Raw genomic sequence first — 17,315 nt, 5'->3', positions numbered from 1 at the left:
CGCGCGGCCACCTGCCGGGCCCGGGCTCCGGGCGCAGGCCTCGCCGGGGCGGCTGCTGGCCCTGGGCTATGGGGGGGGTCGGGGGCTGCGGGAGCCACACTCCCTGGGCCTGGGGGCTGCGCAGGCCAGGCAGGCGGGAGGCTCAGGGCGAGGGGTCCCTGTGGGGGACTCACCTTGACTGTACAGCCGCTGAATCTCGCGGACGGTGTGGACGCTGGCCGATCTCCGGAATAGGCCCTCAGCTCGGAGTCCTAAGGAGAGACAGAGCCTCCAGGCACCTCACAGGTCTAGCACATGGGGATTCTGGAACATTCCATGACATTCTGATCCTGCCCTGCATCACCCTCCTGTGGCTGGTGGGGNCCCATGGAGATTATCTTTGGTGGGCCTGACCTAATCAGGCAAGATTTTTTAAAAGGGACAGGGTTCTTCCTGGCTACAAAGATTTGGATCCTGGAGGTCAGCCTCAACGTTGGTGGAGGGGGCCATACAGAAGGAATCTCCAGAGCAGCAGCTGGGTGGTGCCGTTACCATGGCAACCCCAGGGCCTCAGTCAGGGCTGGATACAGGAAGGTGCCCTGGGAGGACATGTGTGATCATGCATTCACTCAACAAATATATACTGAGTTCCCGCTTGGAGCTGGGTTTTTTGTTTTATTTTTCCATACAGAAGGGCGCAGATATGTTAACAGGTGAGCGGCTCCCCCTCACGGTCCTGACACCTGGTCTCACACACTATCCGCCGTCTGCCCGTGAAATGCGGTAGCAGACTGGACGGTGCCATCAGTGACTTGTCGCGAAAGTAGAGACCGTTCCAAACGACAATCAGATCCTCCAGCTGGAGAGGCGCCGCCTCATGGAATCTTCTAGGGTTAGGACGTGCAGCTCCGAGGGCACACCAGGTAACAGGCCCCCGGAACCCAGCAATGACGGTCCCCACTTCTCACCTGCTGCACGCCCACCCCCACCCTGTAGACGGGGTGCACTCCTATCAGGGCGGAAGCAGCCTCCAGGCCTCCACCCTTTCTCCGTGGAGCTGGGTGCTCTGGCCTCAGGCCAGAGTCCTGGAGGGGTCGCAGGCGCACCCCCTCTAATCACTGAGCGCGCCCAGCCCTCTGGTGAGGCACCTGCAGACCAAGCTGTCACATCAAAGGGACCCCTTCATGGAGAGCTTTACACATAGCATCTCACTTAGGCCCCAAAGCAACCCCGTGAATCAGGCCCTGTCACTAACCCCATGGGAGGCCCAGAGAAGGTAAGTAATGGCCCAGGGTCACACAGCAAGTACACAGTGGAGCCAGGCTGCAAAGCCGGCCATTCTGTGTACCTGAGCCCATCGCGTGCTGGCCACCCTCCCCGCACGAGGTCCAGCCCCTCCAACTCCCTGCTCGGCACAGCGCCCAGGACAGGAGACGGGCCTCCCAGAGGCCCCCACGCCCCTGGCTGAAGCCCGCTCGCACTTACCCTTCTCGCTCAGGTACGCCACTGTGAATCTCAGCACGGGAGGGATGAGTTCACCTTGATTTTTGTCCTTGAGGCTGAGGGGAAGGAAGGGAAGCAGCAGTTTTCGCCTGGGTGTGAGAGGTCCTCTCCGCACCTTGGTGTAAACACAGGCCCGACGGGCCGCACGGGGACAGGGGCAGATTCGGTGCTGAGAGCAGGTGCCCTGGCGGCCAGAAGAGGGGCAGAAACCGGGCAGGAGCGGAGGGCTCCACACGACATGAGGAGACCCGGGGACTGCGCCTGGCTCCACGGGGGGCACCGTCGGAGCCAGGCGCTGAGGCATGAGCCGGAGCGGGGGGAGGCCCAGGGGACCCCGACCGCGCGCTCGCCAATCCGACAACCAGCCGGATGAAAACCTCACGCGTGGCCTCACGCTGCCGAGACCCATCCTCTTACTGTGTTCGTTTGATGGAAATCGGACACACAAGGCAACTTTAAAACACACGCGCAAATGTAAACAGAATGGTGCACACGCGCGCGCACACCCCACACAGCCGGCAGCGTCAGGATCTGAGGTCGGGGCTGCCTGCGCGAGCCCTCGCGCGAAATGTGTGTCTTCCTCCTTCCTCACGTGCTGACGCTCCCGCCCGCAAGGCCGCACACCCGGGAGCCCGTGCGATGGGGGGACGCGCCCGCTGGAGCCCCGCTCTGCTCTCGAAACGTCCGTTAGGTTAACCTGGACGGCTGTGCTGTTCAAGTTTTCTAGACTGATCTCCTGCCCGTTCCACCCGTCGCTGAGAGAAGGACACTGACGTCACCTCTCGGAGCTCTGTGTCTGCTTCTCCCCTGGTCTTACCACCGCGTATCTCAAAGCTCTGTTACTAGTCCGTGACTCTGTAGGATTACGTCTTCTTCATTATTACAAAATGCCCCTCTCTGTCCCGGGGGGTTATTTTGTGTCCTACTTCGCCTGATATTAGTACAGCCACTCCAGTTTTCTTTTGGTTGCTGGCTGCATGGCAGATCTTTTTCTACCCTTTTATAGGGTTTTATCATTTCATAGTTTAAACATCAGCAAGCGCTTCCTTTTATTAAATCGAAACAGAGAATCTCTTTTAACTGGGATGTTTATGCCGCTTACATTAAAAAAATTTTTTTAAATGTTTTATTTATTTCTGAGAGAGACAGAGAGAGAGAGAGTGAGACAGCGTGGACAGGGGAGGGTCAGAGAGGGAGGGAGACACAGAATCTGAAGCAGCTCCAGGCCCTGAGCTGTCAGCAGAGCCCGACATAGGGCTTGAATCCACGAACCGTGAGATCATGACCTGAGCCAATGAGATCATGAGTCGTTTAATCGACTGAGCCACCCAGGCGCCCCGAGAGGAGTTTCTTTTTATCTTTTTTTGTTTATTTATTTTTCAGAGAGAGAGTGTGAGCGAGTGAGAGCACAAGCAGGGGAGAGGCAGAGGGAAAGAGAGTCCCAAGCAGGCTCTGCACTGTCAGCACAGAGCCTGACACAGGGCTCAAACCCAGGAACCGCGAGATCATGACCTGAGCCGAAACCAAGAGTCGGATGCTTAACTGACCGAGCCCCCGCCCGGCGCCCCGAGAGAGGAGTCTCTGTCCATGCCCCGAGCTGGCCACGGGGTGGGGGTGGGGGGGCAGATGCAAAGTCAGCGCTCTGTCCCCAATTCCTACGGATACGTGTGCGTAGCAACAGCGCCGCTGTCACCAAAATGCTTGCAGACGTGCAGCCGCCGCAGGCGCTTCCGTCCTAACGGAGCACAGGCTGGAGGCAGCAAGGGCCGCGGGAGTGGCCCCCGGCCTGCAGAGCCTCGCTGGAGCTGGACTCCACGCGCGAGAACCGACTCGGACAACCTCCGGCTGTTTCCTTCCTCCTCCGCCCGGGAGCCCTCCCAGGTGCGCCGACTCCCCGCTGCTTGGCCGGCTCTGGGGTTCCACGGCTGAGCGGAAGGAGCCGCAGAGGTGCGGGCAGGCGGACACCCGCTCCTCCCGCGGGTCTGGAAGCCCCTCAGGCCCTCCACGCCTCTCCTCTCCCACCTGCCCACCTGCCCCCACCGTGCGCGCAGGACGGACAGCACAGGCGAAGGAGACGCCGCCAGGGACTGTTTTCATAAGAGTGTACGGGCGTCACCGTTGGCGCCTCTTTCTCCCCCTCTCATCTGACTTAAAAGGCCACGGCGTAGAGCAAGAATTAGGAATCTGCGCTAGTGGGCAAATCAAGACCTAGTTTGTGTGACAAGAACAGCACGGAGGGGAGAAGGGACAGGGCACAGCTGTGTACGGCACAAGCAGCAGCTACGATGGAGGAAGCTGTGATCCCTGCTCCCAAGACACAAACTATCAAAGTGACTCAGGAAGAAACATAAGATCTGAAAAGATGTGGGGCGCCTGGGTGGCTCAGTCGGTTAAGCATCTGACTTCGGCTCAGGTCACGATCTCACGGTTCGTGGGTTCGAGCCCCGCGTCGGGCTCTGTGCTGACAGCTCAGAGCCTGGAGCCTGTTTCCGATTCTGTGACTCCCTCTCTCTCTGCCCCTCCCCTGCTCATGCTGTCTCTCTATCTCGCTCAGAAATAAATCACGCTCTCTCTCTCTCAGAAATAAATTTTAAAAAAAAGATCTGAAAAGAGGTAACGAATAAAGACATTGAATTAGTCATTTTAAATCTTCCCGCCAAGAAAAGCTCGAGACAGAGGGCTTCGCGGTGAGTCCTGCATGTTACGGAAAGATTCCCTCCGACTCCGCACAAACTCTTCCAAAACACAGACGGGCCGTGAAGCCAGACGTCGCACCTGAGGTGACCGCAGAGCAGCAGTTGTTACGAACACAGACACCAAATCACCGACAAAATACCAGCAAAGCAAACCCAGCTCCACAGGAGACGATTATCGCCACGAACACGTGTGACTTGTCCCAAGGATACAAAGTTCATTCAACATAAAAATCAACCAGCGTAATCATCGTATTCTTAGACTAAAGAACCAAACCCATGTCATCGTCTCCATAAAGGCAAAAAAAGCACACGATCAAATCTTCACATCCCTTCATGGGAAAAAACAAAACACAAAAAACAGAAAACAAAACAAAACACCACCACTGAACGAGGTAGGAACGGAAAGGCTTTTCCTCCACATCTATGAAAAACCCACAGCTAATTTCATATTTAATGGGGGAAAATGAGGCCACTTCCCGGTAAGATGGGGAAAAGACCGGATGTGTGCTCACCGGCTCCTTCCCGTCACCGGAGGCCCGGCTGGCGCAATCGGGCAGGAAAAGGAAGCAAAAGGCATCCAGGATGCAAGGGAAGAAGTAAAAGTATCTCTGTTTACAGACGACGAGGTGTTGAATGTAGAAGATACGAAACAGAAGTTCACAAAGCATCCGGGAGAACTAAGAAGTGATGTTAGGCAGGCGGGAGGAAGTAAGACAGGCGTACAAAAATCGCCTGTGTTTCTATGTGCTCGAGTGAGTCCAAAACACGCAGTCACAAAACAGTTCCTTTCACAAGAGCCCCGCACAGAGCGAAATACTCCAACAAGTACATTTAACACAAAAGCGCAAACACAGAGACGGGGAGCTGTAAACGTCACGGAGAGAAACGTAAGGGCCCGGGTGGATGGAAACGCGCCCTGTGTCCGTAAACCGGGAGCGGTGGTACTGGTTAAGACAGTGGCCCCCAAACCAACCTTGGGAGACCGCACGGTCCCCACCGGGACCCCAGCCGCCTCCTTACAGAAATGGGCCAGCTGATTCTAAAATCAGTGCGGAAACACAAGAGGCCCAAAAGAAGTCAAAACAATCTTGAAAAAGAACAGACCTGAGGGCCGCACTTTCTCCAATTTCAAAACTTACTACAAAGCTACGGTAACAGAGAGCATGGCCCCGACACGGGTGGACGGAACGGAATCAAGGGTCCAGAAATACACGCTCACGGGTGTGGGTGATTAGTTTTCGACAAGGGTGCCAAGGCAATTCAGTGGGGAAAAAGGAAGGGTCTCTTGGACAAATGGTCCTTGTGTGTGTGGAGTCGCTGGGGAAGGCTTCCTGGAGGCGGTGACTACGAAGGGGAACTCAGAGCAGGCAAGCCTGGCAGCACCCTGTCCTTAAGCTCCCCGGGGTCCTGGAGGTGGGGAGGGCACAGTTTCAACTCCAGTCAAGGGGAAGAAACTGGGGTTGGTTAAGCTACCAGCGTGACTCCCAAAGCTGGGACCCACACCCCTCTCTGCCCCGAGGCCCTCCCTCTTTCCACGGCCCCACATCTGCCCGGGTAGAGCCGTCCTAGACGCACACGTGCGTTTCCTCTCCTCAGCGAAGGCGAGGGGCACAGATCTCTCGGATCTCTGACTTCCCCCTTAATATATTAACTTAATTAGCTCGTTCTAAGGTGATAGCTTTCTGTCGTGCGCTTCTGAACTTAACTCAGCAAATTAACATTTGTGAATAGGATTTGGTTATGAATTTTAATGACTTTCATTCATTCACAGTCCAAACAAATTACTATTTGGTACTCTATTTAATATGTTTATTGCCATTTTATTGTAATCATTTGCAATGAAACAGCATAAAATATTAATTTAAGGGGGCGACCGCATGGATTATCTCTCAAAGTGGCACACACGGAGTTTTTCAAAGATTGTCCAACGAGACTCGTCATTCCCTAAGGACACGAGGAACGGGGGTGCCTGGCGGGCTGTCGGTAGAGCACAGGGTTGTGAGATCTTGGCTTATGAGTTCAAACTCCAAGTTGGGCATTAAAACAATACGCTGAACTGATCTTTACAGTTCAAACTGGCCCCAGAACAGGAATGAACCAAGATTTTTTATAAAAGGCACTGCTGATACCCGTCTTCGATCCGGTAACGAACGGCTCTGGAGTTCAAACTCTCTGTCCACACCCCCGAAAGGCACCTGCTCCAGGCGGGAGAGTCGTCCCAGGAGCACTCCCCCAAACTGTACTCAGGTGGATGACTCTAGAAATCCCCGAGTTAGAGCTGTTTTGTTTCTCGTTTTTAAAGCTTTACTAGGCGGGGTACCTGGGTCACTCAGTTAAGCGTCCAACTCTGGTTTACATTCAGATCATGATCTCGAGGTCTGTGAGTTCGAGACCCCCCTCGGGCTCTGCACAGAGCTGGCTTGGGATTCTCTCTCTCTCTCTCTGCCCCTCCCCCACTCAGGCATGCATGCACGCACGCACTCTCTCTGTCAAAATAAACCAACATTTAAAAATATTTTACACCAGTTAAAATCAAATAAAGTTAGAAACTCAGTGCCTTAACTACACTAGCCACATTTCAAGTGCTCAACAGCCACAGCCGGGCAGTGCAGACTGTGTCTATCGCTGCAGAAGGTTCTGGAAGACAGGCCTCCCTTTAGCAGTGGTGACATACCCCAGGTGCCCACTCCCACCTCCTTATGAGCACGCCAGCCCCGCCCTCAGCTCCTTCTCCCAGGCCCCTCGCAGGTACCTCCTCCCCCCAGGCCTCTCCCGGCCCCACACTCGTCTCCTGTGCCTGCTGTAAACTAATCACCACAAACTCAGTGGTTTAAAACCACAAAAGTAGGGGCGCCTGGGGGGCTCAGTCGGTTAAGCGTCCGACTTCAGCTCAGGTCATGATCTCACAGTTTGTGGGTTCAAGCCCTGCGTCGGGCTCTGTGCTGACAGCTCAGAGCCTGGAACTGCTTCGGATTCTGTGTCTCCCTCTCTCTCTGACCCTCCCCTGCTCACGCTGTCTCTCTCTCAGAAAACATTTGAAACAAAGACACAGAAGCTCAAACGGTCGGGCTGTGTGTCTGCAGCGGCTCTAAGAGACAGTCGGTCCGTCTTTCCCAGCTCCCAGGGGCCGCCCGCCCCCTGGCGCGTGGCCCCACGTCACGCCAACCTCTGCTCCGTCCTCACGCCTACTTCTCTGACTCAGTCCCTCGTGAGGACACCGGGGCCACCCGCACACTCCGGGCCCATGGCGTCCCCGCCCCAAGACCCTTCACTGACTCACATCTGCAAAGTCTCTTTCAGCACATGAGGTGACAGTGTCATAGGCCCCAGAGATCAGGACACTGCCGTCCCCCGGAGCCATTATTCTTCCCCCTACCCTGCCCCCTGCCCCCCGCCTCACTCTAGGCCAAGAAGAAAGAGGGCCCCCCATCTGCCTGCCCTGTGGCCCCGGAGCCCCTAAGGGAGGAGATGAAGGGCCCCCCCGCCCAGATGCCTGGAGAGACAAGTGACAGGCAGGAGGTGGCAGGCAGGTGCCCCCAGCGCCCCCCCCCCCCCCCCCACCGGGACACCATCCGGAGAGTCGATTCTCAACCTTCCAAACAGTGTCACGTCCCGCCGTGGATCCCAAAGGGCATCAGGCTTCTGTGCAGGACGGGGCGCAGGGGAGCTTCCGGCAGGGCCGGCCCCCACCCTGCAGACCTGGTTTTCCCACACGTGGTGCAGAGCGGACCCGACGGCCCCGCGGGGCTGCCCGATAAAACCTGTCCTTCATCCTCCGTCGTCCCTGGTACCCCCGTGCTGGGCGGCACATGAGCGCGGACACGGCGCCCGCTGCCAAGCGGGTCAACGCCTCAGAGGCTCCCCATGGCGGCCCGCTGGGTGGGCCGGTGACGCAGGAGGGCCCCGTATACAGCCTAAGCATCAGGGAAGGCTTCCCGGAGGAGGTGCCACCGAATGAGCCTCAAAAGAGATGAAGTTGGCCCAGAACCTTTTTAGAAGACGCCAGAGGCTCAGTTCCCGCCGGACACCTGAATCGCTCCAGAAACAGGTAAACAGCTGGAGACGCGGAGTTCCGGTTTCGTCCTAAGAAGGGCGAGGTCAGCCAGGGAGGACAGGACATGCTGTGACACCAACAGTCCCTCATCGGGCCGCACCCAACAGAAGTTCCTTTCTGACTCCGGTGCGCGCGCGGGCGTCGGCGGGAGGCACACCACAGTCCCTTGGGCTGCCGCCGCCACCACGCAAACCGCGAAGGGGCTCCCAAACTCCCTCCTGATGTGACCTGCCCCATGGGGCCTCCGCCTGGGGGCTGGGAGCCGCCGCAGCCGCGACGAGCAGCCCTGAGCAGCGGCGACGAGGGCTCTGTGGGCCGCCGGGTCCCCGCGCAGGGAAGCCTTCCCCACACACACACCCTGGAGCGAAAAGACGTGTTCTGGGTTCTCCGCAGGGAAGCTGGGCTGCGGAAGGCAAAGGTCTGGGGACGACCCCCCTGGGGCACGAGCGTCCCACGGCCCCACGGAGGAAACGGGCGGGCGGCGTCCCGCCTCACTTACTACTGCAGACTGACGCCAAACTGCTGGGTGGGCAGCGGGGGCCGCCGCGGCGGCGTCTTGGCGGGAGGGGGGACCCTGCCCTGGTGCGCGTTCCGGAGCTTCCCGTCATGCCTGCGGACACAGCAGAAGCGCGGCTGTCGCCTTGCGGGGGGCGAGCCTCGGGCCGCGGGGCTGGGCGCCGTGAACGTCTGCGGGACACCCGAGCCTCGCGCTTCTGGGCCCACGTGCCCTACCACCGTCTCACACGTGCACATGCGCGTGACACACACACACACACAGCCGCCCGCTGTCCTGAGCGTTCATCTAACCCCAGCAAATGCCCAACCTCTCCTGCCAGCCCCTGGCCAGCATTTCACCCACCTCCACTGGACGCAGCCTTTCCCGGCCGCTCTGCCCACCCGGCTGTCCCCTGGAGACTCCCTTCGGGCGTCCCCTCCCCCGGAGGCTTTCTCTGACGGGCCCCTCCCTAGCTGGTGTCACGGGCCTGTGGCTCCCGCCACGTGAGCACCCCGTGGGCAGGGCCACGCTGCCCTGTGTGCCCTGCTTCCGGCGTGTGACCTGGCGCCCGGAAGCACTAACCTCACCCCTGCCCCCGCGAGGCCGCCGACCCCGCCGCAGCTTGGCGAGGCCCCTGTGCCCCAGCGAGGCCCCAGAGTGGGGGCTGCAGAGGGTGCCGGGCAGGGGCTTGGAGACCAGCCCCTTGTGCCGGCTGTGGGGCCAACCGACCACACGCCTTCCCCTGCCCCCGCCCCCGAGCCCACGGGAGAGACCACGGAGCGGGGAGCCCCACTGCCACGGAGGAAAGCGAGCACTAACCGGCTTCCGCGGCAGCCAAGCGTGGGCTGCTTTCCAGAGCGCCTGCCACGGGCCTCGGACCGTTTCATTCCGAACGGTGTCCTCGCACACCACCGCGGAATTCCCCCAATTCTCTGCTCGAAAGCAAGCCCGGTAAGTAGGGCGGCGAGCAGTAGCTAGCATCGTGGCTTATGTTTTAAAATTGGCCTACGATGGCGGAGGAGGGTAATCTCTCGCCTCGCGAAGGGCCCTCGGCGGCCTCGTCTGACTCCGCGGCCGGCACCTCTGTTGACGCCGCAACTTCTGGGCCAGATCTGCGGGGCCCACGTTTGGAAACGACGCCTTCCAGGCCACCGGGACTGGACGGAGGCCCGTGGAACCATGGAGGTGTTCTCTCCCGGCTGTCGGAACAGGGTCGGACTCACCGCAGAACCTCTGTGGGGGACGATCGGCTGGTCATATTTGAGGTGTTCGCGGAGCTCACTCAAGTAGTTGAAATGGGTGACTCCAGAGAGGCCCGGGGCCCGGGGGAGGCATGGCGGCCGCGGAGGCAGAACAATGCAGGCGTTTCCCACATTGAGTCAAGGGTAAGTGCTGACACCAGTGAAAGCCCGGACATCACAGACGCAGCGCACGTCTGCAGAGGTTTTGCGTTCATAAGATCTCGGATGCACCAAACACTCTCCAGAGTCTCATCTGCATGAAAATAAATAGTTGCCTGCAATTTGAATCTGTAGTGAATGTGCACAGAACTTGGAGATGCAGGGAGGGGCCCGGGGGGCCTGCGGTCCGGGCTCGGCTGGGGCTCCCCGTTTGGGCACCCCTTCTCTCTTCGAGGTCCCCGTGGGGGCAGGGACCAAACGAGACACTGGTTTCTCTCCAGGATGGTGGCACTCAGGTGGCCACCCTGGAACGAGCATCAGGGAGACGAGCCCCGACCAGAGCCACCCACTCTCCCTCTGCTCAGTCCCCCCAACATCTCCCTCAGAGGCGGGTTAGCCAGGTGACCGTCCACTGGCCGACGCCTGGTAGGCACCACCACCTGGCTGCCGTTACTGATATGCCCACTTCCTGAGCTGCGAGGCGGGCGCAGAGCAGGACCCGGCGGCCGAGAAGCCAAATGCTCGCCCAGCGCCTGCCCCTGGCAGGTGGCACCACAGGTCCCTGTTGCCGCAGCTCTACTGGACACTGGACGGTTCCACACACACACCGCGGGAAGCGCGGGCACCGGCGTACAGCGCGACGCCATCGCCACAATCGAGGGAACGAGCACTTCCATCGTCTGCAGCGTCGTCCTGGGCGGCCCTTCGCTTTGTGTGTGTGGTTAGAACACTCGGCAGGAGGGGCGCCCTCCTAACACACTTCCAAGTGCAGGACAGCGTGCTGCCCCTCGCAGGCTCCACGCAGCCGCCCGGCCGCCAGCAAACCTCCAGAACCTCCTTCCCTTCCGTCACCGGGGCTGAGCTCTTCTACCACAGGCGGGGATGCAGCCCAGAGCCCGCGGGAGGCCGAGCCACGGGCACTGGCTCCCCCTAGTGGACGAGCGGGACTCAGACCAGGTGCCCAGACCCCCAGCCACCTGCCCCGAGGGGCAGAGGGGGCCTGACCTCCCATGATCTGCCCGTAGGTGGGGGGACAGAGATGTCAGCTCCTGAGCTGCAGGGAGGCCTCTGGGGCCAACCCACTGCCCGTGCAAGAGCGCCCCCCAATTTCTGCTCTGTGTTTCTGCCTGACCCCCTCTAGCTGGCCAGGCATTTGCTGGTCCCCAGGCTCTGAAGGGCAGATGCAGGGAGATGCTTCCTGCCTCTCACTCGGAAAGACCCCGGGGCGGTCCATGCAGGGGACTGCAATCACCAGGCCCCGCCTCCAGAGGTCTGGGTCAGGACATGAGGGGCTGGGCCGGGGACACTCCTGTTACGGGGCTCGGGAGCCTCTGGACCCGTCCTCTTCATTTTCAGATGAATATTCCAAAGCTCAGAGAGGTCACGCTGCTAAGAGGAGGCAGAGCCCAGTCCCGGCCCCGGGGTCTCCAACCCTCACTCCTGCGGTTCCGGCGCCTGCGCAGGTCCACGTCTGAGGCAGGACGAGGGACAGAGCCACACAGGCTTGAGCCGGAATCCCAGCTGGGCCATTACGCACTGTGCGACCTCAAGCAAGCTGCTTAACCTCTCTGAGCATCAACCTCCTCTCCCCTGGAAGAAGGAAAACACAGCTGACTTCATAGGATTGTTTTGAGGTGCTATGCACACAAGGTGCGTGAGAAATTGTAATTAATCACAAAAGGATAAGAAAGTTTTTAAAAAAAACGATGCTAGCAGCAAACACCCGGCATCTGCTGGCGCCAGGCAGGCCTGTTCTACACTCTGTACAGATGCCAGCACACTGTTGCAACGACAGGATCGTAAGGTGGCACAGCCTGTCTCCTGGGGAAACTAAGGCAGAGGGAGGCTGCATGCCTGGCGCAGAGTGGCGGACGATCAGAGGGCAAAGTCAGGCCTGAGCTCCAGAACCAATGCCACCTCTGGGCTGCTGCACTACAGATGGGGAGGGTTTTCCCCCAAGAACTGGAGAGGTTTCTAGAACTCTCAGAGCTTTTCTAAGGTGAGTGGCAGCACCCAGGGGCTGGAGAGCACCCGAGCAGTCTTCCCGGGCACTAGGGTAACAGGCACTGGCTTTCTCCCCACGTCAGGCACGGAACCAACGTGCTGGTCTCAGCTAAACAACGGAAGAGACGAACGAAACCCGGCCCCGCCGGCCCCACAGCCACGGCTGCATCTGCGGCTGCGGCACAGGTGGGAACACGGCGTGGGGACCCTCTAAGACGAAAGGAACTCTGGCCACGGAAGTCTCTGCCCACGTTAAGCGGGAGCACACTCAAGTCCGCCGTCGCAGGGGAGGCTGCAGACCCGGGGACCGTGCCACGCTCTCTGGAATGAGGGCTGGTCTGGGGTTTGGGGGTCCTCGTAGCGAATCACGAAACCTGACGTGGTATTGGGGACCCCCAATGCGGGTAACTAAAGTAGGGGCTCAGGCCAGGACGAGATTTAAAATACCAGGTGCGGGGGCGCCTGGGGGGCTCAGTCGGTTGAGCGTCCGACTTCGGCTCAGGTCATGATCGCGCGGTTCGTGAGTTCGAGCCCTGCGTCGGGCTCTGTGCTGACAGCTCAGAGCCTGGAGCCTGTTTCGAATTCTGTGTCTCCCTCTCTCTCTGCCCCTCCCCCGCTCGTGCTCTGTTTCTCTCTCAAAAATTAAACATTAAAAAAACAAAAAGTAATAAAATAATAAAATACGAGGGACATAGCTCACAGGTGTCGTGAGCTGGCGTCCTATCCATGACCATCAGCCCTTGTGAGTCATGACAGCCGCGGGGGAGGGGGGCAGAGTACCCCCGACACGGGGGCCCCAGGGATGAGGCCACAGTGCTACACAGGGAGGGCCTTCCCCCGCCCCGGTGAGGTCCTCGCCGAGAGCCCCACGTACCTGATGAGGGGTTTGAAGATGGTCCACAGGACTCTGATGAAGTTGGTGGGGTGCACGATGTACAGCGCCTTCAAGTTCTTTTTGTACCTGCGGCGGGAGCAGGAGAGGACTTCGGAACAACACACCCCACACCCGAGGCTGAGTACCCGCAAAGCCCTGACCCTGAGCCTCAGAACCTTCGCGCCCTCGACAGAGCCGACGCTGACCCAAAAGCAGAGAGGGAAGATCAGGACCCTCGTCCACCGGCACCCCGACATGCCTGCGGCCCTTCCCAGTTTGCAAGAGCAGGGCCCCGCTTACGGGCGCTGGCCCATGGGGGAGCCGGGCCGCACTCGGCGGTTCACCAGGGCAGGCGGCTGAGTGAGCCCCAGCGCGCCCACCGACGGGGGACCGGGCGCCCACTTAAAAAGTGAGGTGCTACTTAGCCTGCGTGCTCCCCTCGCTCCAGAATAACTCAGTCCAAAGCCACGAGGCTGAGCCAAGGAGGCTGGCACCGCCGGGGAGGCCGTGGCCGTGGCGCTGAGGAGAGGAGGGGCGTCTATGAGGAGCCAGCGTGCGGTCAGCCGGGGGGACGCTAGCCGGCTCTCACCCGCTCACAAGAGCCGACTCATTGTCAGGACTGCAGGGATTTGGGGAGCCACTTGTAAAAAGCAGCCACTGTTAAATAATATAAACACGTAAAGAAGTAAATCATATTAAACGCCCAGGTAATAAATACTCAAAGCCGCCACTTCCGAGTTATTTTACTACGCGTACTCTCGCCTGTGCCCCTGGGGCTCATCTGTGTATCTGAGTAACAGGAGCCCACACGAGGTGTCCCCCGACTCCGTGTCCAGGGGCAGCGTGCTGGTAGCTTGACGCTGGCCGTGGGGTGGGTGGCGATCACATGCCACAAGCCCGAGGGCTGGTTATCACGCATGGAGCAGGGTGCTGACCCCGGGGGGCAGGAGGCCGGGAGGGGGTGCTGGAGCCGGNGGTGGCTCGATCAGGGGCCTGTGAGGGAGATCGCCAGATGCTGGGTGACGGAGGGGGCACGTCAGTGAGGGGGCGCGAGCGGCATCTCTGGGCCAGAGGGGAGGGCTGCGGACTCAGAGAAACCGGAGCGTGCCCGGGTCGCAGGGCAGGACCAGCCGCGAGCGTCCGTGTGAGCGACACCCCGATGGTCCCTGCAGAGCGCCTGGGAGCCGGTCACCCCAAGGACAACGAGCACCCCACCCCCACCCCCCGGCTCCGAGGGGAACGCAGAACCCCGTGCGGGGTGAGAACCAAGGAGGGGCGCCTGGAGCACTGCCCTGTGCCGGGGTCGGGGGGGCACTCGGCGTAAGGGGACGGGTCTGAGGGTCACAGGAGCCAGGCTGGAAGGGCGCCCACTTGGCCAAATTTGAATTTGAACATTAAATACAGTCGTGGATTATAACCCATTGAATCAAACAGGAAGTCACAAGTCCGTATCGATACAAACGAGCCAGAAAGGTTAAGCTCTTCCTTACGGTAAATTGCCAAAAGTCCCAGTCACCGCTCGGCCACCATCACAGCAACCACTGGGCCAAAAACAGCAATGGACACAAAACCTGCCACATGACACTTCCATGGGGAGCAAGATATCCAGGGTCTCAAAGTATCTCCCAAGGAAATACTAACTAATGACAAAAAGAACAATAACTAACGCAGAGCGGGGGAGGAGCGGTGACTTGTGGGCGGCCCAGCGGCCCAGAGCGCAGGGGCCACCGAGTCCCTCCTTACGTGGAGGTGGCTTCCAGAAGGGGGTCACGGCACATGTGTGGGGACTCGTGCTCCCTTGAAAGGAGTGACCTGGAGAACTATCTGGAGAGTCAGGAGCCGACGGCCGAGAGAGAAGCTGAGGAGGCCGCCGGGGCGTGGTGACCGCAGACAGGAAACCCTTGCCGTGTACATGTCACCGACTTGGACGTGGAGCTCCACTTGCATACCTCTGGTGATGGGGAACTCACTATCCCAGCAGACACTGCACTGCTGGTCTCGATGCCTAGAACGTCCATCTTTTTTGGTTCCGTCGAGCCAAGATCTGTAATCCCGCCCCCACCTCCTGGTCGACCTTCGAGGGACGTATGGAGCCGCACAGAACAAGGTGCCTCCTTCCACTTGACAATTTACCTGTATCGGCCCAGCACAGGCCCCACGTGCATCTCCTCCTGTCAGCCGGCGCTTCTAGAAAGGGCCACTCTGAACACGCCATTTGTTTCTCCACAAGCACCTTCCATGGCTCCCACTGCTTCCTGAACCAAGTCTGGCATCCTTGACACACACTCCCCCGACCCTTCGCCACCTCCCTCCGCGGTTCCCCAGGTGAACACCACCCCCCCCCGTCCGTCTCGCCCACCGCGGAGCCTCAGCCCACCGGACTCTCTCCTGGGTCTGCCGCCCAGCAATGCCCCACCCGTCCCTCCCGGGGCTGCTCAAAGGCCGCCTCCTCCGCCTGGCCGCTCTGACTGCCCCAGCTGGAGGCTGGCGCTCACTGCCGGCCCCCCCTGGCTCCTCCGTCTCCGCACCCAACACTGACTGCGGGCCGCCACGTGCAGACCCTTCCCATCCCTGGGACACGGACGCGGGCCAGGGCGTTGCGGCCAGGCGCGGAGGGCGTGTGTGGGGGAGGGCGGGCACAACCACACTGCCCTGCAGATGCACGCCTGCTCAGGGACCTTGGGGCCGCTGATGCTTCAGGGACAACCCAGGAAAGCTTTCTGGGGGAGGGGCCCGAGCTGGGGCCCGCCTGCCTCTCCCCTCTCCCACGTACAGTGTCAGACAAATGGGTGCGCGGTGCAGCAGCCGTCCCTTCCCTCAGGCCCAGGCCCGACAGCGCAGCCCGCTAGCCTCCCTGCAAACCTGATCGTCCCACAGGACGTCGCTCAGGGAAAATATCCCCCGGCGCCAAGCCGTTCCCAAGGGGTGCGGGGCACGGGTGGGGATAGGGAGCTGGGTCTCGGGGGGCCCCCGCGCTGCCACACACCGGGTGAGGGACGGGGCTGGGACACCTGCTCTCTGGGGCCTGAGTGCCCTCACCCGTAAGACACGCAGGCCCCAGAGAGCCCCCTGCAGACGTCACGAAGGGCATCCGGAGGACAGCGCCTGCCGGTGCTTCTCGGCCACACGCCGTAGACAGGGGTCAGCAACCTGGGCTACGCGCCTCCCCAGCCACCCACCTGTGCGCAGCCCTGCAAGCTATGAGGCTACGTTGTTACTGGTTGGGAAAAAAAAGGTTAAACAGGTAACAAACAGTTCGGGATATGTGAAAACCACGGGCGCCTGGGGGGCCTCCGTCGGTAAGGCGTCGGACCTCGGCTCAGATCACGATCTCGCGGTTTCGGAGTTCGAGCCCCGCGTCGGGCTCTGTGCTGACAGCTCAGAGCCTGGAGCCTGCTTAGGATTCTGTGTCTCCCTCTCTCCCTGCCCCTCCCCTGCTTACGCTCTGTCTCTCTCTCAAAAATAAACATTAAAAAAAAATTAAAAGAAAAAACAGAAAATGACCCACAGTTCACACTCCAGCGTCCATAAACAGAGTTTCACCAGAGCGGAGCCCTTCCCCCCTGTTCTGACTTACCTGCGGCTGCTCTGGGGCCACACGGCAGACCCGAGTGGCTGCAGCAGAAGTCTGACGGCCCAAGAAGCTGCAGTATGGACTGTCTGGCCGCCCCTGCCCTAAATGACAGCTCTGGACACAGGCCCTGCCCTGAGGGGAGGTGACCCCGGGCTCCTTCGGCCTAGCTCCCCGCCCCCTGCCGCACGGCCGAGACCCCTCGCATCACCCGGGCCTCCCCTCCCCCTCACTCGGCGCAGCCCCAGCCCCCCCACCCCAGGGTTGAGGGCACAGCCCCCGTCGAACTCCTCGTAGGCGCCCCGGAGCCAGCCCAGCGACGGCTGGTTGCGGCTGTTGAGCCCGTAGTGGAAGTGGACGACGGTGTAGTCACTCTCCACATGCTAGTCCAGCGTGTGCTTCAGGCACCTGGGCGCAGGGCACAGACTCGGGCTCGAAAATCACCCTCCTGCCGTCACTGAATCCAAATACACTCTCGCCATTAACAGGAGCCGTGGGCACGGGGCGCGGGCCAGCACCGGGTCACGTGGGGACACACCCAGGGCACCCCAGAACCCGGGCCCCGTCCTCGTTTGTTAGATGAGGCTCGGCGAGGTCCGTACTGAAGGTCACGGCCACACAGCAAGTGGCAGCCCGCAAAAAGGGCCCTGAAAACACATCCACCTAAGTCTCCGGAACCATGAACGTGACCTTGTTTGGAAAAAGGGCTCTGCGGGTGTGAGTCAGGGAAGGCTCCCG

At 60.2% G+C, this 17,315-nt stretch overlaps 1 protein-coding gene across 1 annotated transcript in view; it reads right to left on the bottom strand.

Annotated features, from left to right (window-relative positions):
- ARHGAP8 (Rho GTPase activating protein 8) overlaps positions 1-17,315 on the bottom strand; it is a 38,168-nt gene that overhangs the window by 6,033 nt on the left and 14,820 nt on the right. Inside the window, 7 exon segments of the mRNA XM_077757895.1 lie at positions 174-251; positions 1,465-1,538; positions 8,732-8,865; positions 9,952-10,031; positions 11,000-11,058; positions 13,007-13,115; positions 16,852-16,985. Of these exon segments, the coding sequence (XP_077614021.1) occupies positions 174-251; positions 1,465-1,538; positions 8,732-8,865; positions 9,952-10,031; positions 11,000-11,058; positions 13,007-13,115; positions 16,852-16,985 (668 nt within the window).

Source organism: Crocuta crocuta, unplaced genomic scaffold (assembly GCF_008692635.1).
Source record: "Crocuta crocuta isolate KB4526 unplaced genomic scaffold, BGI_CrCroc_1.0 scaffold143, whole genome shotgun sequence".
NCBI classification, from domain to species: Eukaryota; Metazoa; Chordata; class Mammalia; order Carnivora; family Hyaenidae; genus Crocuta; species Crocuta crocuta.
This window is presented reverse-complemented; position numbering and strand designations above follow the sequence as displayed.